This window comes from Scyliorhinus canicula, chromosome 22 (assembly GCF_902713615.1).
Source record: "Scyliorhinus canicula chromosome 22, sScyCan1.1, whole genome shotgun sequence".
In the NCBI taxonomy this organism is placed as follows: domain Eukaryota; kingdom Metazoa; phylum Chordata; class Chondrichthyes; order Carcharhiniformes; family Scyliorhinidae; genus Scyliorhinus; species Scyliorhinus canicula.
In genome coordinates, this window is record NC_052167.1 from 21,146,391 (window position 1) to 21,172,182 (window position 25,792).

Sequence of the window (25,792 nt, forward strand, 5' to 3'; positions counted from 1 at the left end):
CTGATGAAGGAGCTGCGCTCCGAAAGCTCGTGATTCCAAACAAACCTGTTGGACCTTAACCTGGTGTTGTAAGACTTCTTACTGTGCCCATCTCAGTCCAACACCGGCATCGCCACCTCAAGGGATATCATAGATTCATAGAATTTACAGAGCAGAAGGCCATTCGGCCCATTGAGGCTGCACCGGCTCTTGGAAAGAGCCCCGCCTCCACCCTATCCCCGTAACCCAGTAACCCCACCTAACCTTTTTGGTCATCAAGGGCATTTTGGCACGGTCAATCCACCTAACCTGCACATCTTGGGCAGCACAGTAGCATTATAGGTAGCACAATTACTTCACAGCTCCAGGGTCCCAGGTTCAATTCCGGCTTGGGTCACTGTCTGTGCGGAGTCTGCACATCCTCCCCGTGTGTGTGTGGGTTTCCTCGGGTGCTCCGGTTTCCTCCCACAGTCCAAAGATGTGCAGGTTGGGTGGATTGGCCATAATAGAACATAGAACATAGAACGATACAGCGCAGTACAGGCCCTTCGGCCTTCGATGTTGCACCGACATGGAAAAAAACTAAAGGCCATCTAACCTACACTATGCCCTTATCATCCATATGCTTATCCAATAAACTTTTAAATGCCCTCAATGTTGGCGAGTTCACTACTGTTGCAGGTAGGGCAATAAATTGCCCTTAGTGTCCAAAATTGCCCTTCATGTCCAAAATTGCCCTTAGTGTTGGGTGGGGTTACTGGGTTATGGGGATAGGGTGGAGGTGTTGACCTTGGGTAGAGTGCTCTTTCCAAGAGCCGGTGCAGACTCGATGGGCTGAATGGCCTCCTTCTGCACTGTAAATTCTATGATGTTTGGACTGTGGGAGGGATCCGGAGGGCCCGGAGGAAACCCACGCAGACACGGGGAGAAGGTGCAGACTCCGCACAGACAGTGACACAAGTCGGGAATCGCACCTGGGACCCTGGAGCTGTGAAGCAACTGTGCTAACCACTGTGCTACCGTGCTGCCTGCCCACTCTATTCAGGTCCGTGGTTAAAAATAACATTTCCCTTCTCCTCCTCCCTGCTCTTGGCTCTTCATTGTAAACTAGCAGGCTGCACACTTGGTGGATGTCATTTTAGGCCCTCTGCCAATGAGATCCATTGCTCGGGAAACCCTTCTGCCCGAGTGCCTGGATCGAGTTCAGTGCTGGTTTTGTGCAGACCCACAATAGTTTGGGATTAAGCAGCTCCTCATAGGCCAATTTCCTGCTATGAGTAATTTATTCAAATAGGTTTCCAGGCTCCCAACCAATCCAGAACCAGCCTTCGAAGGTTTCCCAAGAGAAAAGGCAGGCCTTCTCTCTCTCATTTTTCATGCTCGGCACAGACTGCATTTAAGAAAAACAAGTCTCCTTTGAAGCAGGTTTGTTTGTGCTATACGATGATTTAATGTCTTATTTGCTCACTGGGGTAGGGAATGCAATATTGAAGTACTTTGAGAAAACTGAAAAAGCTAAATTACTTTTATTTTCTTTTAATTGCCTGCAACAGAAAACTCTTGACTGTGAACCATGGCAGCTAAAGGCGTGGTAAGTTAAATCTGTAATTCATCTGTCACAAGGCAGCCTGTGTGTGTGTGTAGTAGAAATACTAGTGATAATTCAATTAGTGGAGCAGCTATATGTGTTGGCCTTTTCCAGCATTTTGGAATCTGTGCAGAGAATTAGGGAATACTGCATCTAGCTTTCAGGAAAATTTTGTCAATAAGACAAAACTTGTACCAGCATTTAATCAAGCAGGGTTCATTCTGGCAGTTTTTGCTGTTGGCAATGAAGTCTCGTTGATTTGACTGACCTTGTGTGTGAGTAAACTTAAATGTTTAGCCAATTCTACAAGATGCTGCCAAGTAGTAATTTATCGAAAACATTTTCCATGTAATTAGCATCTAGTTACTCCTCATGCAGGAGGGGTGTCTATGAAGGGTTATGGTCATTGAGTGACTGCCTTTTTCTGATGGATATAAATATCCGAAACTAATGAAGTGGTTACTTCCCTAAAATGTATGGGGCTTTCTCCCCCCCCGAGGAACCCCTTAGCTTCACTGATGACTCCCCATCATTCTTGGGGAATTGAGCAAACCCTTGACTCTCTGGTGGAACACCTGAGTTTCATAATGAGATGAGTTGTCAGTAGGCTGGGCTGACATTTTTTGCTTATTTGGGAAAAGTGTGTAAACAATTTTTGAATTGGTGGCAATTAATCACCAGTGAGCAGTTTGAATTAAATAGTTTCTGCCTTGGAATGAGGAATAAACTTTCATTTATACCATTAATGCAACAGTCTGACAATGACCAACCATAACTGCTGCTATCTCTTAATCGGATAACACTTGCTAGTTGACTTAAACTACCACTAACTTGAACTTTGAACTGTGTTACTATATATTTCAGCCTGACAGACCAACTCCATTCTGTGGCCATCTCTGGCAAGGCCCAACATTTGTTGCTCTTCCCTGGTTGCCATAGTCCCAAATTACCAAAGGCTGCTTCCTTGAGGGGGTGCGCTGACTGATTTTAACCTAAGGATCACCACCCCTTGAGCAAGGTTGAGAAGGCGGGGCTCTCAGTTTGGGGATTGATACAGGGCTATGGAATATAGCAGTGGGGTTAGTTTTAAAAATGGGTAGCCCAGTCTCGGCTCCAGGGTCCCAGGTTTGATTCCTGGCTTGGGTCACTGTGTGGAGTTTGCACGTTCTCCCCATGTCTGTGTGGGTTTCCTCCGGGTGCTCCCGTTTCCTCCCACAGTCCAGAGATGTACAGGTTGGGTCGAATGGCCATGATAAATTGCCCCTGGTGTCCAAAAATGTTGGGTGGCATTATGGGGATAGGTTGGCAGTAGGGTGCTCTTTCAAAGGGCCGATGCAGACTTGATGGGCCAAATGGCCTCCTTGTGCACTGTAAATCCTATGAATAACCTCGGCTGGTACGAGTGTCTTGCCTGACAACTGATGTTCCGTACTCACCATTACAGACACTGGCTTTATAATTCCACTTTAATACTGGGATTGAAGTTCCGTCTACCATGGTGGGTTTGAACTCAATCCCCAGGACATTAGCCTGGACCCCTGTGTTACTAATCCAGTGATCAGGCCACTGTCTCCCCTTCCTGTACTATTTACCGCGCTCATCAAATTTCTGTTGCCACGCTTGTTTGTGCAGACCTGGGAGTATTAAACATCTCTTTTGTGGTAGTCCATCAAAATAAAATGCTGGTCATGATCTTGCTGCTGTTTATATGATCCAGCACCATGTTAATTGGCTCTAACATTTATCTAGGACGTAACAAATCTCTCAATATATGCAGGACTGTAATTAAAAGAAAATAACAACTGACCTATATGTGTGGGGTGGGAGGAATGAGCGAGCTTGAAGAGTAATTATTGGCTATAAAGTAGTTTGGGATGAACCTGTTGGAAATAGTGCAGCTGGAAAAAGCCAGTGTTTGTTGTCCATTCCTTTTTTTGTATTGGTGAGCAGCCATTTTCTTGGATGATTGGTCCATGATTTATGGTGTAGATATATCCATCCACGCTGCCATTTCCAAGCCTGGGTGGTGTGTATTTGGAGGGAACTTGTGGTTTGTTGCGTGTCTGCTACCTCTTCCTTCTCGTGATGGGAGGGCCTGCAGATAGGGAGTGGTTGGATGGGAGCACTGATCCAAGTGGGTTGCTTTATTTGCTTGAGCTTCTTGTCTCCCCTCTGTGTATCCCCCACGGTCTGGGACTTGTGCCTCCTGTGAATGGGGAGTCCTAGCCTCTGACCCTGTAGCCGCTTGTAAACCCACCCTTGTCAAGTATATTGGGTGGGGAATTTTAATCCTCTGACCAGGCGATGTGTTATGATCACTGTAGTATGAATGTTACTTGCCATAATATTAGCCCCAAGGTGACTTTCATTTATCTGGGTTGGAGTTGGCATTAAATGCTGCGATCATCAGGGACCAATGATGATCTTCCCACTGATCTTGTGATAGTCATTAATGGGCAGAAAGAGGCCGTTGTGTTTGGTCCTTTGGTACTTCATGAATGACTTCACCAAACACTGTCCAAACCAGAATCTTGGTCTCATGTGGTAAGATAGCAATCTGATACACAGCACACTATCATGAAGTCTGCTAACTACTCCTCTGGCACTTGCACCTAACACTGGCACCTAACACTGACCATTCACATGTATGTCATATTACCCTCTCACCCCCCCCCCTCTATCTTCTGAAGATGGCCAGGTGTGTGTCTCCTTACAGCTGAGTCATAGGTCACATGACCTTGGTCTTGTCACCTCCATGGTGTCTGTACTGCCAAATGCTGGTTGGAGGTCACACACCTATCCAACTGTGATGTAGCTCAAAGGCATATCACCACAGGCCGTTCATACCCACACTCGCAAATCCAGTCCATCCTATGTACTTTCTACTCACTTGTCGTTGGCCAAGGTGCTTGATTGATACCCATAATGTTAAAGAAATTTTCTCATTGATTTAGAAATTCAGAGGTGGTCATGGGGGAGGAGGGAAAGAGTTAATAAAACAATAGTTGACCCTTGTTACTACTAGGCATCTGAAGATTGGGATTAACAATGGTGCTGATTGAGATAAGTGGCCAGGTGGGTTAGTGACAGGGAGGGGGTTGGGTGAAGGCCATGGACCAGAGCTGGGTGATGGTTAGAGGTGGAAGTAGATGGTGATTAGGAGGGAGGGTTTCGATTTGACTGCCAGATGCTTCCAAACAGGGGACTGACTTCTGCCACTTCAACCTCCCGGTGTGGTAGTGGAAGTCAGAACAAGTTGGACGTTAAAGTGAAGGCTGGATTGGACGTAGTACTTGAATGGAAGCAAAAAAGAATGACCCTGTCTCAGTGCCAAAATGAGGTTGGCATTGTCCAACGCTGTAGTGCACTTAATATTAGCACCTTGTTGGCATAAGCAGCATGGAATCTGCCATCATAAACGGCAGTAAATTGGGTTTTCTGATGCAGGAATGCATTGGCAGACAGTCTAGCCTGAGTCTTGTGATTCAGCAGGCAAGCCTACTCTGAATCACAAGGCAGTGAATCAGGGGGAAATGCAGCTGCTCTTTCCTGGGTGTGGCAGGGCCTACAATGGGGAGCTTATCATCACAATGCTATCTTGATCCTGCTCCGATTTGTAATCTGCCTCCGTGTGACAGTTTATATGGATGGATTATTATTCCCAAGGCAAACTCTGATCTCTCTCTCTCTCTCTCTCTCTCTCTCTCTCTCAATATTAAAGACCTGCTGTATATTAAAGACCTTGCTGCAGTTTACCCACTGCATCAAGTTGCTTACACTCTGCTTGTTTAGGCCGGTTTTTGTTTATTGTGCAACAGTGTCTCCAGCAGCTTCTGCATTTAACCCCTATCCATCGATTTTTGAAAGGGACCCAACAACAGGGTCCTCGCTGTTCAGAACCACAGGACCAACACCCTTCCCTCCCCCTCCCGCAAGTGCTTTGTAAACAGGGATGATGGTAAACAGTGAGTGAGCAGCTGGCGATATGGAACCTTTCACTCCTGCTATGATGCATGATCTCTGCAGGGATGATGGATGAGTATGTTTACCTTGTGTTTTAAAATTCCCCAATTTTTTTTGTTTGTGGTTATTACCTAATCTAAACTTTGCCATGAGTGTTACTAAATGTGGTCTTGCCAACCCTTGGATGTAAAACTGACTATTGGGAATGGGCACTGGTGATATGCATCACTGTAAATACACAAGGGGTTAATGTAAATACACGTAGACTAGAGGGAGCACCAGAGACATGACACACACACTCAACCAATAGATCAGTTAGATAGGTCACACCCAATGGGCATTCACGATGCATACAAGAGGTGACACTACCACAAGGGGGCATTACACCAACCCATATATAAAGGACACAGCACACATCACCTTCCTCTTTCCAGTGGAGACACAAGTGAGCACAGACACAGGGTTGATTCAATATCACATCCAGCACGTGGATTGTAGCAGACTGGTTTGTCAGTCTGAGTAGCTATAGAAGGATTAACAGTAGAGGTGAATCCAAGTAGGAGAATTGTAAATAGTTTAATAAACGTGTTGACGTTATCTCCATGTCTGAACCTTCCTTTGCCAAGTGCACATCAAGGAAACTGCTTATGCTACGCTGAGAGCATAACCGGACAGGCACCAGAAGAAATACTGCCAATCTGCACCAAGCAATCTTCTCCCCACCCGTTAAACATGAGGTGTAGTTTTTAAAAAAAGAAAGCATTAAAATATTCCAATCCTCTGCACATAGTTGGACAAGAGCAGCAGACACGGGGGAACCCCACCACCTGGAAGTTCCCCTGCAAATCGCTAACTTGGAAATATACCGACTGTTCCTTCACTGTCACTGGGGCCACGTCCTGGGACTCCTCCCTAACAGCACAGTGGGTGCATCTACACCGCAGGGACTGCAGTGGCTCAAGAAGGCAACTCGCCATCACACACTCGAGGGCAATTGGGTTGGGGTAATGAATGCTGGCTTCACCAGCGGCACTCATCCTGTGAACCAATTAGAACAAACACAGTGTCACTAAACTGTCTCGGTGCACTCGACAGGCAAATCTTCATGCATGCAAATTACCCCACCTGCCTGTCTGTGAACAGGAAATGTTTGCAAGTACGCAATACAATGGTTATGGAAATCCTTTTTTTTTTTTTTTTGTTCTATTAAACTCCCTAGTTCAGCCTTGACCGTGGTGTCTAACTCTAGCCTGTGAAGGCTAGAGAATGACACACAGTCTGAATTTTAAAAAAAAATAAATAATTTGCATAGGTGGTTTGCAGGAGGTGGCGTTCTTGGGCGAGTGGGACAGGGAGGGATGAGGTTAGGAGGTGGTTTCATAAAGTGGTCCATATCGTGACTCCTGCCATTGGTAATTCTGGGATTGGGGGGGGGTCATTGCCGATGGAGAACCCTTTTTAACCCTGGTTTGGATGAGTGAAGGAGGCAGGTGCTGACATAGCATTCAAAAGGGTGTTGGCGAAGAGACATTTTGGGGGGGGGGGGGGGGTGTGAGGATGTGTGGTGTTGCTCTTCAGATGAGGGAGGTGGTATTGTCACTGGGCTAGTGTCCTCAGTCATTCTCTGGGGGCCCTGGTTGGCACACCCCCCCCCAAGCAGATGGTGACATTTTGATTCTGAAGCCTATGATGACTATGAAATTATTTTTTTTTTAAATAAAATTTTTTTTGGTTCATTTGCTTTTTTAGGGAAGGAAATCTGCTGTCTCCTACCTGCCCTTGAAATGCCCTAGCAAGCCACTGTGAGGGCAATTGGGGATGGGCAACACATGCTGGCCTAGCCAGTGATGCCCAAATCATGGGGAGGGGAGGAGGGGGGGGGGGGGGGGGGGGAACCCATGGACTGAATAATCTCCCTGTGCTGTAACCAAAATGCTTGGTTCACATAATACACGTTTTAAAGAATTTGGATTCCCAATTGCATACAAATGCTAAATATACTGATTTTTAGTTATGCCATCTGCTTTAACACACCTCCCTCCCTATCTCTGTAAACACTCTCTCTCTGGGATCTCTGCTCCTCTCAATTCTTGCGTATCCTGGGATTTAACTCTCTACCATTGATAGTTTTGCCTTCAGCTGTCTGCCTAAAACTCTGGAGTTCTCTCTCTAAGCCTCTCACTTGTCTATCATCTTTGCTTGTCCAGATGCTAGGCTTTACTACAATAAAATAACTAAGGGCTATTATTGCCTGATCGCTGGCCTGTCTTTGCTCTGGGGTCCCATGCAAATGTTTCTTTAGTAAATTGATATGATTTGGAATTACTGCGATGCAGGAACAGCTGATGGTTTTTTTTAAGCTATGCCTCCTGTTTAATGGGTGGGGAGAAGATTGTGCTTGGTATGGTTTGGCAGTTTCTTGATGTGCAGCAACCATCCCCAATCATCTGTTTTTAAAAACCCATCTGAGTTTAAAAACCCAACCCTTTGCTACTTTCACCAAGTCGTGACTCTGGAGCTTTTACTGAGTGCAAGAGTGGAGCCAGATGCTATTCTCTCTCTAGTTTAACTGTTGAACTCAATGGGCTGTTCAACACAACTTCTACAGATGTGCCACAGAGAGCATCCTATCCGGCTGCATCACAGCTTGGTACGGCAACTGCTCGGAGCACGATTACAAGAAACTACAGAGTGTGGTGAACTCGGCCCAACAAGCTTGCCACCCTTACATTTGTTTCTGTCTACACCTCCCGCTGCCTCAGGAAGGCAGACAGCATTGTCAGAGACCCCCCCCCCCCCACCCAAGCTTTGCCTTCTTCCAGACCCTTCCATCAGGCAGAAGTCTAAAGACTTGCACATCCACACATGAGAACAGCTTCTTCCCCACAGCTACTAGACTCTTCAATGACTTCCCCCTCGGACTGATCTGTTCCCTGGAAGAACACTATTCACAATGCCCTATGCCGCTCTTGCTCATGTATTTGCTTTGTTTGGTTGGCCCCTTGTTCCTCACCGTTGACCAATCACTGTCTGTTGATGTACCATTTGTCAATGTACTCTGTCAATTCTTTTATTTTTGTCTACTGTGCACATTACCTTGGGTGCAGAAAAATACTTCCATTAGCACATGTAACAATAAATAAATCAAAGACAATAAAATGTTGGCTATCTAGTAATGCCTTACAAATTTTGGTTGAATCTGAGCCTTGCACTCCTGAGGGACGCAGTAAATCACTGGGTGGTTTGCTGTTGGTCCTGGTTTGTATCCTTGCCTGAAGCATGTGTTGAATTGCAAATGAGACCTGGCAATAATCAACTTTTACTGTGCACAGGGAAGGACCAGCGGCACAATCCACGACTATCCAGATTTTGATGCCAATCAGGATGCGGAGACACTGCACAAGGCGATGAAAGGATTTGGTAAGGAGACCAGAAAGCTTTGGTTATGTTGCCCGTTTTGCCATGTTTTGTATTTGCTGTCGGAGCTTCCGCCCACTTCACATCACCCTATTGGTATTCCATCTATTATTCCCATATAGACATCAATGTCACTTGCCTCTGCCGTCCATCCCCACTACTTCCTGGGTAACAGTTTTTCTTCTGCATTGATCTTGTATTTATGGCCACCAGATTTTTGACAGTCCCACAGTGGAAACTCTGTCCAGATCGTAGAACATTACAGTGCAGTATGGGCCCTTCGGCCCTCTATGTTGTGCCGACCTGTGAAACCATCTGAAGCCTATCTGACCTACACTATTCCATTTTCATCCATATGTTTATCCAGTGACCACTTAAATGCCCTTAAAGTTGGCGAGTCTACTACTGTTGCAGGCAGGGCGTTCCACACCCCTACTACTCTCTGAGTAAAGAAACTGCCTCTGACATCTGTCCTATATCTATCACCCCTCAATTTAAAGCTATGTCCCCTCGTGTTGGTCATCACCATCCGAGGAAAAAGACTCTCACTGTCCACCCTATCTAACCCTCTGACTATCTTATGTCTCTATTAAGTCACCTCTCAGCCTTCTCCTCTCTAACGAAAACAACCTCAATTCCCTGAGCCTTTCCTTGTAAGACCTTCCCTCCATACCAGGCAACATCCTAGTAAATCTCCTCTGAACCCTTTCCAAAGCTTCCACATCCTTCCTATAATGTGGTGACCAGAACTGCACGCAGTACTCCAGGAGTGGCCGCACCAGAGTTATGTACAGCTGCAGCATGACCTTGTGGCTCTGAAACTCAATCCCCCTACTGATAAAGGCTAGCACACCATATGCCTTCTTAACAGCCCTATTACCTGGGTGGCAACTTTCAGGGATTTATGTACCTGGATGCCGAGATCTCTCTGTTCATCTACACTACCAAGAATCTTGCCATTAGCCCAGTACTCTGCATTCCTGTTACTCCTTCCAAAGTGAACCACCTCCCACTTTTCCGCATTAAACTCCATCTGCCACCTCTCAGCCCAGCTCTGCAGCTTATCTATGTCCCTCTGTATCCTATAACATCCTTCAGCACTATCCACAACTCCACCAACCTTCGTGTCATCTGCAAATTTACTAACCCATCCTTCTACACCCTCTTCCAGGTCAGTGGCCCCAAAACGGATCCTTGCGGTACACCACTAGTAACTGAACTCCTGGATGAACATTTGCCATCATGGGTCTTTTCAAATTTCACACATGAGTTAAAGGACGGGGCCTTGCCCAAGTGTCTTGATGCTCATGCATGAGCCCACGTAATGACGGAATGTGTTAGCGAGCTGTTTTTGTGGGAGATGCTGAAATCCATCTTGTCTGTCCCTACGAGCATGAGAGTCATGGTCAGAAATTGGAAACCAAGCTGATTTCCCTCCTTTCTTGCTGCCCTCCCAAACTTCCCGAGTCCAAGAGGATTCTGACTATGCGGCTCCTTGAAGCCTTGCGATTAAATTCAGTCATTTGCCCGAGTTTCCAAATTTAATGCAGTATAAAAGCTTTTTTAAAATTTCCTCCTTCTGCTCCATACTTGGGAGCCGTGCCTCCTGTTAATGTGGATTCCTGCTCACGAATGTGTATTATTTTTTTATTTTTTTTATTTGTTCAATCGGTGTTTCCCAGCTCACCTGACATCTGTCAATAACTTGAGGTGTTTTTCATTCCATCAGGCCAACTAGTCTCTACATGCTAACTCAAACTGTTCCACCAGTCATCACTGACTATTGTGTGGGGGGAAGAGGGAAAAACAGATTGTGACAAACAAATGTTCCAATTTGGGACCTGCATTCTAATCTCAGAAGTTGACTGGTCCCTAAAGGTGGTTTGAAAATGTCTGTCGGGGGGTTGTGTAACATTCATCTCCTTAGCTAAGCAGCTAAGCAAGTTCTGTTGGTTTAAAAAAAAAAGCAAATCCTTCTCCGAGCTCAATCAAGGTTGACTGAAAATACCAATTCGTTGGCTGCCAAATTTAATGCTCTTTTTGAACCCTACAGATGATGCCGTGATGCAATTGGTAGGGGACAAGAAAATTCATAGGATACATTTAGTTTTGAGATATATTAAATATTGATCAGCTCTGGAGGAATGGTATACAAGAATTTTTAATTGAGTATTTATTTAACTTTTTTTATAGGAGGTAAATGGTGGTGGCATAGTGGACTAATAATTCAGAGACCACAGTGCAGTGTAATTATTGGAGGACCTGGGTTCAAATCCAAGTGAAATTTGAATTCTTTATTTTTAAAAAAAAAAAGGGAAAAATTACATCTAGCATGACTTGTGACAATAAGCGATTTTCATTTCATTCAATTGGCTGTGCTAAACTGCCCCTTTGTGTGTCCGAAAGGTTGGGTGGGGTTACAGGGATGGGGTGGAGGTGTGGGCATTAGTGGGGTGCTATTTGCAAGGGTCGGTGTACACTCAATGGGCTGAATGGCCTCCTTCTGCACTGTAAATTCTGTTCTATAATTCTGCAATGATTACCATTGTAGAGTAAAAATCTATCTGGTTCACTAATGTCCTTTTTTAGGGAAGGAAATGTGGTCTATGTGACTCCAGACCCACAGCAATGAAATGAAAATCACTTATTGTCACGAGTAGGCTTTAAATGACGTTACTGTGAAAAGCCCCTAGTCGCCACATTCCGGCGCCTGTCCGGGGAAGCTGGTACGGGAATTGAACCGTGCTGCTGGCCTGCTTTAAAAGCCAGCTCTTTAACCCTGTGCTAAGCCATGGCCTGGTTCCAAGGACAAATTGGGGTGGGACAATAAATGCCAACCCTGCCAATGACGCCCACATACAATGAATAAAAATGTTGTACAGGTTGAGTATCCCAATCACCATGCTCAGGGCAGAGGATGTCTCTGATTCTGGAATCTGTTTTGGAATACCAAGCCCGGACACTACCGGAGTCACTAGTCAGTGCTGTGGGTGGGGCGCGGGTACGGCTTCCTCCCAACAGGGGAAGGGCAACAACCCATGCCGTCAATTGGAAGGGTACATGTGTGTTCAGCCTACCGCAATGGGACAGGAGCTGTTTGGATTTTAAAGTCTCGAATAAGGGATGTTCAACGCCTGTAATAAAACTATCCCAATCGACACATTGCAATTGATGCTAAACATAGCAATCCGCCATCCTTCTCCAAGATTAAAGATATTTCACTCCTCCTGTACCCACCCCATCCTTGTCATAGAATCAATCCATACAGTGCAGAAGGAGGCCATTTGACCCATAAGAGCCTGCACTGACCCTTTGAAAGAACACTCTTATCCATATCCACCTCGCCCCATAGCCTACCCGGCACATCTCTGGACACTTGAGGGGTAATTTTTATTATGGCCAATCCACCTAACCGGCACATCTTTGGATTATGGGAGGAAACTGGAGCACCCAGAGGAAATGCACGGCACGAACGTACAAACTCCACACACACTCGGACAATGACCCAAGGCTGGAGTTGAACCTGGGTCTCTGGTGCTGAGACAGCAGTGCTAAACGCTGCACCACCGTCTTGTGCTTTATTAGAGACGAGATTGGCAAAATCTCACATTGATGATTTCCCTGTCGATATTAGCCTTTGCTGGTGTGTTAATAAGGCATTGATTGTTATTTACAGGAACTGATGAAGATATCATATTGGACATACTGGCACAGCGCAGTAACGACCAACGGCAGCAGATAATTCTTGCCTACAAAACTGTAATTGGAAAGGCAAGTCTTGTCAAACTGCACTTTCCCCCCCCCCCCCCAAATACTTTGTACATGGAGCCACCAGAATGGACTTGCCAACCTTGGGAGTGCATGTGCACTAAACTGTGGGAGGTTTTTTTTTTTCTGTCGGCTCCGAATGGGTGCTTCACTTGGTTTGAGCTCTCCTAGACTGGGCAAAGTTGAGGAATGGGGTAGGAGAGGGTGACTAGGGCAGGATTGTGATTTACTGTGATGCCCCTGTATAGGCTCTCACTTGTGCTTTGGGATTGTCAATAACCATGCTCTCTAGGGCAGTCTCCCACTTTCCAACCATCAACTGGTGCTCATCTCTTCCCCCCCCCCCCCCCCCCCCCCACCCCCCAAACTCTACAACCTGAATCCTGTTCTCCCATTGCTGCTGATCTACAGTGGACCACCAGTGTCTTTTTGTTCAGATTCCTCCATGGTCTTGTTCCATCCTCCAACCCTGTCCTTGACTGTATCCCTGGCAAAGCCAGAAGGTGGTAATTAGCTTGCAAATGATGCCTACTTCTTTGGGGCAGGCAATTGGTCACCTGACCTAATGCCTTTTCCATTTAAGACGTGCCTTGGGGCTTTTAAAACCACAATGGTAATTGTGCAGTAAGCCCATGGAGACTCCTCCTCCTGGGCAGGTAAGGCACTAGAGGGCAGTGTGCATTCGTGGAAGCATACCACAGTCTGTAGAGAGACCAGTGGGAAGAGATCGGAGCCAGAAACTTGATCCTAGTGTATACATTCGAACCTATGGATTGTATGCACACATTTGCTTACAAAAGGCCCACAATAGATCTGTTCTCTAATTGTTAATCCTGGAGCTTAAGCAGAGCTGAGACTGGAGTAAATTTGCAGACTCTGCTAACTTTATTAAATAGTCTGCAAATTGACAATTGAAGCTCACCATTTGACCTGGAAGAAGCTGATGAGGGAGTGACCGGTTAAATGGGAGTTGTTTAATTCTTGAGTAAATAGATGAGCAACATGTATTGCAAGGCCGAGGACTACAGCGTAGCAGATGATCTTGAATGCAATGTGATTTTTGCATGACATTCCGAAGGCACAAACTAGTTTGATCGCAAATTCTTTCCTTTGCCTTTTTAAAAATATTCAACATGAATTGTCTAAGGTACCTAGCTCAGCCTTGCTTGTTACAACATTTAAACCACTTTAAATCCCTTTCTAACAGGGGGGAGGGGGGGGGGGAGAAAATGCTTGCCCTTTTCATGTTTCACATGCTTGCCTGTTTCAAGTTTTTTTTTCTCCGTGCATTGTGGCTTTGCAATATCACATTGTTAATTTACACTCTCTTGTTGCCCCCTAGGACCTGGTTGACGATCTGAAGTCGGAGCTCTCGGGAACGTTTGAGTCCTTGATCGTTGCCCTCCTCCTACCACCAGATCGCTATGACGCCAAGGAATTGTACGATGCCCTGAAGGTAGCTGGGATTTTACTGGAAGCCTTCAAAGTACAGAAAATACTTGCCAACTATCCCTTCAAATCTCCATTCTGCGGACTCCCTTTGTACTCCTGCGACTCGCCCATTCCTCCCTCAGGATATCCTTGCCTCCCTAAGTCTTCCCTTTTCTGTTGCAATCCGCAGGCTTTTACCACCTGTTGGCATCAACCCACTTCCTTGGCACTTTGCCCTGCTTTCTCTCCTTGCCTTCCACTTGGGTGGTATCTTGCATTGAGGAAAGATGGGAAGGGTTGGGATGTGGGTGTCACTAACTGGGGCAGCATGATTTGTTTTGTTCAAAGGCCTCCTATTGTCTTCACTGGAGAGGATGCATGTCTTTTATTTATATAATAATGTTGCCTTATCGTATTAACTGACCTGCTATGTGCCCTTGAGAAGCTGGTTGGTTGATGGGACATAGTGACGGGTGAAGTTGACTTCAGCTAAGCCAGTGCGAACTGGGTAAAGTGCCCTGAGGTGGATGCAGTAAACTGGCTACAAGAGAAACGGAAATTCCTGTACACGCTTGCAATGCAGGCAGAATAAAACTTTCATTCTCATCCAGAAAGAAACTTGCCTGCCTACTATGCAAGCTATTCTATCTTGTACCTTTTTTTGAAACCCAAGCTACTTTGTGAATTTGGTGGGTGGTGTCTGTATCTGGCTCCCTACCCCATCAAAAATGCTCAGCATTTTGTACGAAACGAGTCCAGCAGATGGCGCAAATATTCCACCTTGAGCGACAGAAATTTGACACAACACTGAATTCCCTCATTTAATTCCTAATTTGGCTAAAGTGAGAGTTGATTTACACTTCTGTGCTGTGTAAGTTTGAGGGAGATTCCAATCTCCTTCAGCAGGTAGGGAGCGGGCCTCCCATGTCCATGCCCCAATGTGGGTTGGATGCATTGTGGCATGGGTTGAAGATCCAGTTGTTTGAGATGGTGCACTAATTGCGGTGCGCCAATTATAGAAATAGCTCTTGGGATATAGAGTTGAGTAAAATGAAGACCAGAGTTGTAACCATGCTGTGCGACGTTGCGGTGTACAACTGTAGGCAAAGAATGTTTTTTTTTTAGTAGAATTCTGAATTCTCCCTCTGTGTACCCAAACACACACCAGAGTGTGGCAACGAGGGGCTTTTCACAGTAACTTCTTTGCAATGTTAATGGAAGTCTACTTGTGACAAAAGATTATTTATTATTAATAATCCTTGTTTCACAAGTAGGCCATTCCAGCGCCTGTTCGGGTACACTGAGGGAGAATTCGGAACGTCGTTCGGGACTTCTGGGAGGAAACTAAGCAGGGCACCCGGAGGAAACCTGTGCAGACTGCACACAGGCAGTAACCCAAGCCGGGGACACTGTTGTGAAGCAACAGTGCTAACCATTATGCCAACGTGCTGCCCAGGCAGAGACTGACTCGTCAACAGCCATTTCAATTTGTCGTTGTTTTTATTTATTTAATTACTTTTTTTTGACACTGTTTTCTCCACAACCGGAGGTGACTCTTGTTTTTTACTGAACTCCACTTCCGCAGCTGATATGGTTTCGCTATATGGTGACCCTCTGGTGATAATTGGCACCAGAAGCTACAGCTTTTGTGACCACAGCCCAGTCCATCACGTGAACCAGCCTCCCATTCGTCTACTACACCTGCTGCCTTGCAAGAGCAGGCATCATAATCCAAGACCCCGCCCACCTGATGTGTTGGGCAGGCTGGGTCCATGTGGACTGCACTTGATGCAGTGTAGCGAGACAGACTTCCAACACTGAGATGCAACACTATTTTATTTGACATCTAAACTATAATACATGTTCAACTGTGGGTTGACACAAAATGGCTGCCTTGAATGGAGACCTGACACTAGACTGACCAGACTTGCTAGCTACTGCATGGTGTTTGCACTGGCCATGCTCACGAGCTCTGCTTGTCTCCGGTTTGGTCCCGTGAGAGCAGGAAAACTGGTGCCCTCTGGCTTTATAGTGGTAGTGTCCTGTCTGGTGATTGGCTGCTGTGCTCTTACTGGTCATCCTGTGTCAATCACTGCCTGTCTGCACTCCATTATATACATTGATGTATGTTATGACAACACCCGGGTTAGTTTCTCTTTCAGCCAGGTGAGGCAGAAGTCTTGAGAGCAAGCACTAACTGCTTCTTCCCGCTGTTACCAGACTTCTGAATAACCCTCTTGTGGACTGAACTGATCTGTCCACACATCTTCTCTACTGAGTAGTACTACCGTATGTTCACCCATTGCTTATGCCTTGTATTGTGTTTTTTCATCTATGGGATGATGTGTCTGGACTGTATGTAGAACAATACGTTGCACTGTACCTCAAATCTAAATCCAAATAGATCAACTCTCCCCTCTGGGACTATGGCAACATCTACATTTGGGCTAGTGGATACCTGTTATTGCATCAGCCTAACTAGTAGGGAGGGAGGCAGACCCTGTTACTATTTGGGGACCAGTGTGCAGTTGATCTGGCGAGTAGGGATGGATAGAGGAGACCTGGATGGAGCATCCAGAATAGACCTGGGCAAATGGCCATTTCGGCTCAACCATTCGATCTGGGCCTGGATTGTACATATCTGTGACACCATCCTGCCTGGAGCTCATCTTTCTTGGCCTTCTCTCCCTCTCAAACAGGGTGCTGGAACATCTGAGGATGTCCTGGTTGAAATTCTAGCATCTCGCAATAATGAAGAAATACAGCAAATTGTGGCAGCTTACAAAGAAGGTACCGTACCATTTTAATTGCAGAAACTGAATCACTCACCATTGAAATCTGTGTGACTGAAAATGATGCCTATATATCTGTTGCACAGGTTCAGCAGGGGGGTTATTTAGGTATGATTGTGAATATAAAATCTAAGGGTTTTTCTTATCCAGCTAGCTTTTTTTATGGATGTTGCTGCTCTTTTATTTGCACTTCAAACCGATTTATACTTGTACGATAAAAGTCCATGGCAGGATTTTGCGCTTGATCCCTGTGTCAAGGCTCGGGTAGGCCGGCTGGGCGACTACTCCTCCTGCCAACTCCCTCTTGAGAATGGTGATGTCAGACCGGCCCAAACTGACCCATGAGACACCTGAAGGCTGTGAAAGGGTAGATGGGGCAGCACAGTAGCATTGTGGACAGCGCAATTGCTTCACAGCTCCAGGGTCCCAGGTTCGATTCCCGGCTTGGGTCACTGTCTGTGCGGAGTCTGCACATCCTCCCCGTGTCTGCGTGGGTTTCCTCCGGGTGCTCCGGTTTCCTCCCACAGTCCAAAGATGTGCAGGTTAGGTGGATTGGCTATGATAAATGGCCCTTAGTGTTGGGTGGGGTTACTGGGTTATGGGGATAGGTTGGAGGTGTTGACCTTGGGTAGGGTGCTCTTTCCAAGAGCTGGGTAGACTTGATGGGCCGAATGGCCTCCTTTGTAAATTCTATGATGTGTGTTAAATATCATAGGCTGGAGCCTCTTTGCCGACAGTGCACTCACGCCCATGGATTTCCCGATGGTGTGGGGTGCCCACAATGGGGAAACCCCATTGGCTGGATGGATGGATGATCCCAATGCCGGCAGGCGGGCACTGCACTGGAAATCTGGTGCAGCAGAACGAAGCCTCCTTACCCTGTGATCTTTCTAATTGAATAACAAGCCAGGCCTAGTCCCACTCCTCCTGTTGCTCATGGAGTAAAAAAAATCCTTCTATTATTGCCCGGGAATTCATTAATTGAAGGAATAACAAAATGATGACTCTTGGGTGTTAATTGTAACATTGGAGACTCTTATCCAGCTAGGTTTTTTTTTTGGATGTTGCTGCTCTTTTATTTGCACTTCATTCCTGAGAAGGCGAGTGACTTGCCTGGGAGAGCCAGGTAGTCATGAGAGCTTGAACAAGTAAGGATATTTCACAAATGCTGGTTGGATTTGAGCTTTTATTGAAAGCTGTGATTTCAACATTTTAACTGCTTCTGTCTATCTAGTTGCGTCTGCAATATCCTAAAAACCATTCCAGGAATTAATCCCTGAACCTGGGGGTTTATTGGTTCCATTTGGTCTCTGCTATTGCTTGTGTTCCACCCTCCCCACTCTACAATAGCCGTCCCAATATGGATGACCCGTCCTTTTTTTATAGTTGGAATATCTACAGTTCAAAAGGAGGCTGTTCAGCTCCATCCAATCTGCACTAAAGCTCTGAAAAGGCATCCTACCTAGGCCCACTTGCCTGTGGACACTTAAGGGGCAATTTAGCACAGACAACCCATCCAACCTGCACATCTTGAGTGTGGGAGGAACCCACGGAGAATGTGCAAACGCCACAAAGTCCAGCCCTGGTATCAGCTCTCAGTAAATCCCCAGCTGCACCCCCTCCTCCCATTAATTATCACACTCAATGGGTGGGTCTCCCCTATATGTACACTGAACATTATTCTTTTATTGCACTTCTTCTTTGTATGTTTTGATATACTACTGAGTGTAATATGTGTTACCCAAAGCTTGGTTGCTGATGAGGTCTTCAGAACCTCGATGAAGACTCTAACTCGTCCAGTAATAACCAAAAGGTTTATTTGAGTAACTATAACAATGGTTACGTGAGTTCTTTACTTTTTAAACATTAATGCTAGCGATTAAGGTCAACAAAATCTACTACACTAACCATCTGAGCTAATCTTGTACTCCTGTCCTTCTCACGGTACACCCAAAGAAAGAGAGAAGCACAATGTGGTTGTTTTTATACTCCTGTTGGTCTGGCCCTCTGTGATCATGTGGTGCTACTGATTACATGTTAACCCCTTGTGTACATGCACATAGAGATCACTATCATTATAATGTTCTGGAACCTCCATTTTCGGTTCTGTGATCTTTCTAGACTTTGATTCCAATTTGGAAGAAGATATTGACTCTGACACGTCCAGCTACTTTCAGCGAGTTCTCATTTCCCTCGTTCAGGTAAATATTTTGTCATACTTTAGAAGAAATTTGTATATTTTAAAAACCAACCTTGACTACTTTTTGTGCAATTTGCTTTTACTCTGTACTTATTACTAAAACATTTTCTATACTCTAGCCCCAGTTTTTTCTAGGTACTAAAACATTTTCTACACCCTCTACCCCCACGTTGGACAAGCTGTAAATCTTTTTTTTTTACACAAGAGGGATGTGGAAAAATCCAGTCCTTGCTTTAATTTGCGTGTTGCCTTTTTTTATCCCCGAAACCACTTAGTTTGTGCAGCACTTTAACATCCCATGATGCTTTGCAAATATTACACCAAAACTGCTTTAAGGCGGTTAGTTACGGCAGGCCAATCATTGACAACTTGGTCAAGTGGTAAGTATGTGAAAGAAATGACTTGGTTAAGTTCCAGGGATTTTGAGGCCTAGGTGGCGAACTGACACCAATGGTGGGATGTTCATGAGAATATGGTCAGAATTTAAGGACCTAGACAATCCCCTTTTTTTAGGTATCAGAAAATATCAATATGCCATGAATTGAATACTTTTCAAATTCTCCATAGATTGTCACCGTCTCCAGTTTCTACAGCTTGGCTGCAGGGTTGGCTTTTAGTTGGCCAGGCTTGACTCTAAATGACATTTTATAAATTGGATCCTAAATTCTGGGAACAATTTTCTGCCTTTACATTTTCTTTCCAAGGCCTCATGGAACTCTCCTAAGATCCTCTCCAAATCGGCCTCCTTGTAATGAGATGGTGCCTGTGATTGAGGGGAGGAGCTCGGCACATGTGTTTCTGCTGGCAAAACTGGACTCCTTTGCATCCAGAACTAGGCGATCTTTTTTTTTTCTTTTCAAAGTTTCCTTTTTTCCCGTTCTTGCAGGATTGGAATTCCTGTGCATTGGGTTGTGAATTTTCCTGGCCAGGCAGGAATGCGCAAGATCTCAAACCCCTCCTTGTGGAACTCTCTCTCAAGAATGTACATTTATGTGAAGAGATGACTCTTATTTATTTTTTTTCCCAATTAAGGGGCAGCGTAGTGTGGCCAATCCATGCACATCTTTGGGTTGTGGGGGTGAGACCCACGCAAACACGGAGAGAATGTTCACATGGACAGTGGCCTGGGATCGAACCAGGGTCCTCAGTGCCGTGAGGCAGTAGTGCTAACCACCATGCTGCCTTCCTAACACTTCATAACGTGTTTGGGTGTAACCATTTTTTTTCATGTATTAATTCATTCTATGCAATACTATTGGGCTAGTGGTGCTGATCTCACCAAGGATTGGTTGCAGCCTTTCGTCTGGGACCAAATCTTGAATTGTATACCTTGGGAGCATGAACTCCCCAGGAGATTGGGGATGGGGGCAGAGTCCCTCACTAGAACACAGAACATAGAGCATTACAGCACAGTACAGGCCCTTTGGCCCTCGATGTTGTGCCGCCCTGTGAAACCCCTCTAAAGCCCATCTACACTATTCCTTTATTGTCCATGTGTCTATCCAATGACCATTTGAATGTGTTTAGTTTTGGCGAGTCCACTACTGTTGCCGGCAGGGCATTCCACGCCCTTACTACTCTGAGTAAAGAACCTACCTCTGACATCTGTCCTATATCTATGTCCCCTCGTGCTAGACATTGCCATCTGAGGAAAAAGGCTCTCTGTCCACCCTATCTAACCCTCTGATCATTTTGTATGCCTCAATTTAAGTCACCTCTTAACCTTCTCTCTAACGAAAACAGCCTCGAGTACATCAGCCTTTTCTCATGAGATCTTCCCTCCATACCAAGCAACATCCTGGTAAATCTCCTCTGCATCCTTTCCAATGCTTCCACATCCTTCCTATAATGCGGTGACCAGAACTGCACGCAATACTCCAAATGCAGCCGCACCAGAGTTTTGTACAACTGCAACATGACCTCCATGGCTCTGAAACTCAATTCCTCCACCAATAAAAGCTAATACACCGTACGCCTTCTTAACAACCCTCTCAACCTGGGTAGCAAATTTCAGGGATCTATGTACATGGACATCGAGATCTCTCTGCTCATCCACACTACCAAGAATCTTGCCATTAGCCCAGTACTGTCTTCCTGTTGTTCCTTCCAAAATGAATCGCTTCACACTTTTCTGCATTAAACTCTATTTGCCACCTCTCAGCCCAGCTCTAGTTCCACTAATTGCATGGAACCTTGCGAATTGGATGCAAACCCCTACCAGGGAGTGGGTTGGGGTGGGTGACCATGCAGGGTGAAGAGTAGTATACGGAGTACAGTAAATACAGTTATCCTGGTGTCTCTTTCCTTTGGCTGTCACAGTTGCCCACTTGGTTTCCGCCACATACTTTTTTTTCCCCACCGTTATGGCCAAGTTCCCATAATGAAAAGGGCACAGTAAGTGTAAATACAAAACACTATAAATATTTTAAGCATTTTCTATAATCCATATGGAATATTTCTCGTGTTAAAATCTATCCAATCTTGTTCAGTGACGGTCTGTGAACTTGCTCCATTTCAATCTCGGCCGGTGGGGGAGGAGGGGGCACTTCATTGGGGCTGGTGCTTCTGCGGTTTTAAATGTATTTTGTTACAAATAACATGCACTAATTCCTTTCTTTCCCCCTCCACCCTGATATCATTGCATGCAAAACCCTTCCTCCCTTGAGGTAAACATGATCTCCTCCAGGCTCAAATGCCTGTACATCCACCCCATCCCCCACAGCCAGTCCAGCAGTATCCTTTTCTGCTTGTGGACTTATTGATGATTTTTTTTCCCCCATTGCAACACTTTTTTTTTTGTAGACTTGTATTTTCCCAGTCACTTGGCCATGGCAGATTAGAGTGCAATGCCTTTTTGCAGACAAATGCATTCAGAAGTATTTGGAAATGAATTGGAAACCACTTGTATCCCACCATAAGCCAATGTAATGGAGCACTAATGGCATTGATACCAAGTCTGTCTGGGCATCCCAGAATCTTATTGTACAAGAACATGGGTGGTGCTTGTAGTAAACCAGAGGCACTTTGCTAGTGGTCTGTATTTCTGATTACTGGCAGCAGGCAAGAAAATCGCTTATTGTCACAAGTAGGCTTCAAATGAAGTTGCGGTGAAAAGCCCCTAGTCTGTCGCTGGTTACATTTTGATAAAATCCATTATTTTTTTTTCTCCACTTAGGGTAACCGAGATGAAGGGGAGGCTGATCCATGTCAAGCAGAAGATGATGCAAAGGTGCAATGCATACTTATTACCGCTCTTCTCCAATCCTATTGCAGTAGTCTTTCCATCGATACCGCTTCTCTGGAGTGCTCGTGTATCACTAAAGGTTTAAAATGAGGGAGGGACGATTTTTCTCTTTTGCTACCTTGGATGCAAGTCATGTAGCCAAAGGGGGTTCTGTACAATTCTTCTACCTCGTGCACCCCCCCCCCCCCAATTGCTCCTCTTGTGGTAGCTGCACATTGTCCTGGCCTTTGGAATGTGGCAGTGTATTTTTCTTTTTGTGTACAGGCAGACCAACAAGCATCTTTTACCAGAGCTGATATTTCAGCAACAACCAGTGTTTGGCTGTGTGCAATAGAGTCCTGTGTCACAGAGCACACTCACTCGGATGTGGCCTCTATAGTCATGTGCAAATGCGGCAAGATTTGGTCTACAGGACTGGAATGTAAATGAAAAATCGCTTATTGTCACACGTAGGCTTCAAATGAAGTTAGTGAAAAGCCCCTAGTCGCCACATTCCAGCGCCCGTTCGGGGAAGCTAGTAGGGGAATTGAACCCAGGCTGTTGGTCTGCTTTAAAAGCCAGTGATTTAGCCCTGTGCTCAACCAGCTCCTGGTCGTTTTGAGGGGACCAGGAGGGCCTTTCTCTCCAGCCAAGCTAATGCTTGTATTGGTGATGAGTCTGCCTCCCTCGGGAATTGCCCAACATGATCCCTCCTCTCCTTTTCCTGCAGGGGTTCTAGGACATTACATGCAGACCGCTGTCTGTGATGGACTTGGTGTTTCTCCACATGTTCCATGAGGGTCCACTTGTACAGCGCGCACAGTCCAAGGGGTTATGTGGCCAGACCCATTCTTTGCAACACTGTGGGCAGTTGGAGCCTCTGCATGTAGTGACACTTGGTGTTTTCATACAGGGAATGTACTGCATGCCATTGGAGGCCAGCTATAATGCAAATGGGCCAAGCCTTGTTCGCTACCTCCCAGGGAGCAAACGTACAAAAATGTGCAGGTTGGGTGGATTGGACATGCTAAAATTGCCCTTCGGTGTCCAAAAAAAGGTTAGGTGGGATAAATGGGTTACGGGATAGGGTGGAAGTGATGACTTGAGTGGGTCGGTGCAGACTCTAATGGCCTCCTTCTGCATATCTGCATATGTTCTATGTTCAAATGTTGGTGGGACTGAATTAATCTTGCAATTCAAACTCATTTTCTGATGTTCAATTGGGTGGCAAAGTGCCTGATGTGGCTATGGTGAGTGGTATGGCACCTAGGCGATATGCACACATAGTGGCTGTGGCCTAGTGTATTGTTTTTTTTATAAATGTTTTTTATTCAGTTTTCATGTTTTATATTGAACAAATTACATTGTTAGAGAAAAAATAAAAAGAACATGCAAAAATTAACATATATATTTACAGGTAAGCATCTTTGTAATAATAACTGTGGCCTCCCCCCTTTAGCCAGCATACATATTTTACATTCCCCAATATGGCCGAGGCACATGTTTATTGGCATTTATTTAGTTTGGTTTTGGGCCTTAGCTTGCCATCAAACCCCCGTAACAAACCTGTAGCCCCCCCCCGGCTACCTTTCCCTGATTCCCGTCCATTTTCCCCTGATTCTTGGCCACCCGACTATTCTACCTCTTGTACGTTGGCCACAAACAGGTCCCAGAACAGTTGCATGAATGGTCCCACGTTCTGTGGAAACCGTTGTCTGACCCTCGGATGGCGAATTTGATTTTCTCCATTTGGAGAGATTCCGAGAGGTCGGGCAGCCAGTCTGCAGCTCTGGGCGGTGCTGCTGACCGCCAGCCAAACAGGATTCTACGGCGGGCGATCAGGGAGGCAAAGGCAATGGCGTCCGCCCTCCTCCCCAGGAATAGATCTGGCTGGTCTGAAACCCCGAAGACCGCCACTATCGGGCATGGCTCCACCCTCACCCCCACCACTTTGGACATAGCCTTGAAGAAGGCTGTCCAGTACTCCACAAGTCTGGGGCAAGACCAGAACATGTGGGCGTGGTTGGCCGGGCCTCTTTGGCACCGTTCACATCTGTCCTCCACCTCCGGGAAGAACCTACTCATACGGTTTCTCGTTAAGTGGGCTCTATGTACCACTTTTAGTTACGTCAGGCTGAGCCTTGCGCACGTGGAGGTGGAGTTGACCCTATGCAGTGCTTTGCTCCAGAGTCCCCACCCTATCTCCATCCCCAGGTCATCCTCCCATTTCCTTCTTGTTGCGTCCAGTACGGTGTCGTCCCTTTCTACCAGTCGGTCATACATGTCGCTACAGTTCCCTTTCTCTAGGATACTTGCGTCCAGTAGTGTCTGTTGTGGCGGTTGTGGGTACGTCCTTGTCTCCTTTCGTAGGAAGTTTTTGAGCTGCAGGTACCGTAGCTCGTTTCCCCCCCCCCCCACCCCGGCTAGCCGAAACTTCGCTGTCAGTTCGTCCAATGTTGCGATCCTGTCGTCAGTGTGTAGGTCCCTGACTGTCAGTGTCCCCCTGTCCTGCCTCCACCTTTTGAAGGTGGCATCAGTCAGTGCTGGTTTGAACCTATGGTTGTTGCAGATGGGAGCCTTGTCCGACATTTTGTACAGGCCAAATTGCTGCCGCAGTTGGTTCCAGGATTGGAGGGTGGCTGTCGCCACTGGGCTGCTGGAGTGTTTTTTGGGTGGGGATGGGAGTGCTGCCGTGGCGAGGGCCCGGAGGGAGGTTCCCATGCAGGAGGCCTCCTCCGCACGCACCCACTCGGCTTCTGGCTCCTGGATCCATCCCCTTACTCGCTCGGCTGTTGCCGCCCAGTGGTAGAATTGTAGATTCGGGAGGGCTAGCCCCCCCTGGATTTTGTTTTTTGTAGGACCTTCTTTGGGATCCTAGCATTTTTCCCCCCCCCCCCCCCCCCCTATACGAACGCCATGACAAGTTTGTCCAGCGCTATGAAGAAGGCCTTGGGGATGTAATCGGAATGGATCTAAACAGGAAGAGGAACCTGGGCAATACGTTCATTTTGATCGTCTGGACTCTTCCCCGCGAGGGAGAGCGGGAGTGTGTTCCATCTTTGCAGGTCCTTTTTTACTTCCTCCGCCAGGCTGGTGAGGTTCCATTTGTGGATCCCTTTCCAGTCATGGGCTATTTGGATCCCCAGGTAGCGGAATTAATTTCGGGCTTGTTTGAACGGCAGCCCCTTTAGTGCAGCCCCCCCCCCCCCCCCCCCCCCTGCTGGTGTACTGGGAAGATCTCGCTCTTGCTCATGTTGAGTTTGTAGCCCGAGAAGGCTCCAAACTCTTTCAGGAGCGCGATGATTCCGTCCATGCTGCTTTGTGGGTCCGAGATGTAGAGGAGCAGATCATCTGCATAGAGTGAGACTCTGTGCTCTCTGCCTCCCCTTTGGGCCTAGTGTATTGTTGATGGACTAGTAATCCAGTCAGGA

General features: G+C 46.2%; 1 protein-coding gene across 1 annotated transcript in view; it reads left to right on the plus strand.

The window, feature by feature from the left end:
• Window positions 1–1,252: 1,252 nt before the first annotated feature.
• The window catches only part of LOC119956079 (annexin A4-like), a 31,733-nt gene continuing 7,193 nt past the window's right edge, over window positions 1,253–25,792 (plus strand). The window contains exons 1-8 of the mRNA XM_038782918.1: window positions 1,253–1,404; window positions 1,533–1,570; window positions 8,863–8,950; window positions 12,624–12,718; window positions 14,058–14,171; window positions 16,846–16,936; window positions 19,060–19,139; window positions 22,314–22,367. Coding sequence (XP_038638846.1) covers window positions 1,553–1,570; window positions 8,863–8,950; window positions 12,624–12,718; window positions 14,058–14,171; window positions 16,846–16,936; window positions 19,060–19,139; window positions 22,314–22,367 — 540 coding nt within the window. The 5' untranslated portion in view covers window positions 1,253–1,404; window positions 1,533–1,552. The remainder of the gene's footprint in view (window positions 1,405–1,532; window positions 1,571–8,862; window positions 8,951–12,623; window positions 12,719–14,057; window positions 14,172–16,845; window positions 16,937–19,059; window positions 19,140–22,313; window positions 22,368–25,792) is intronic.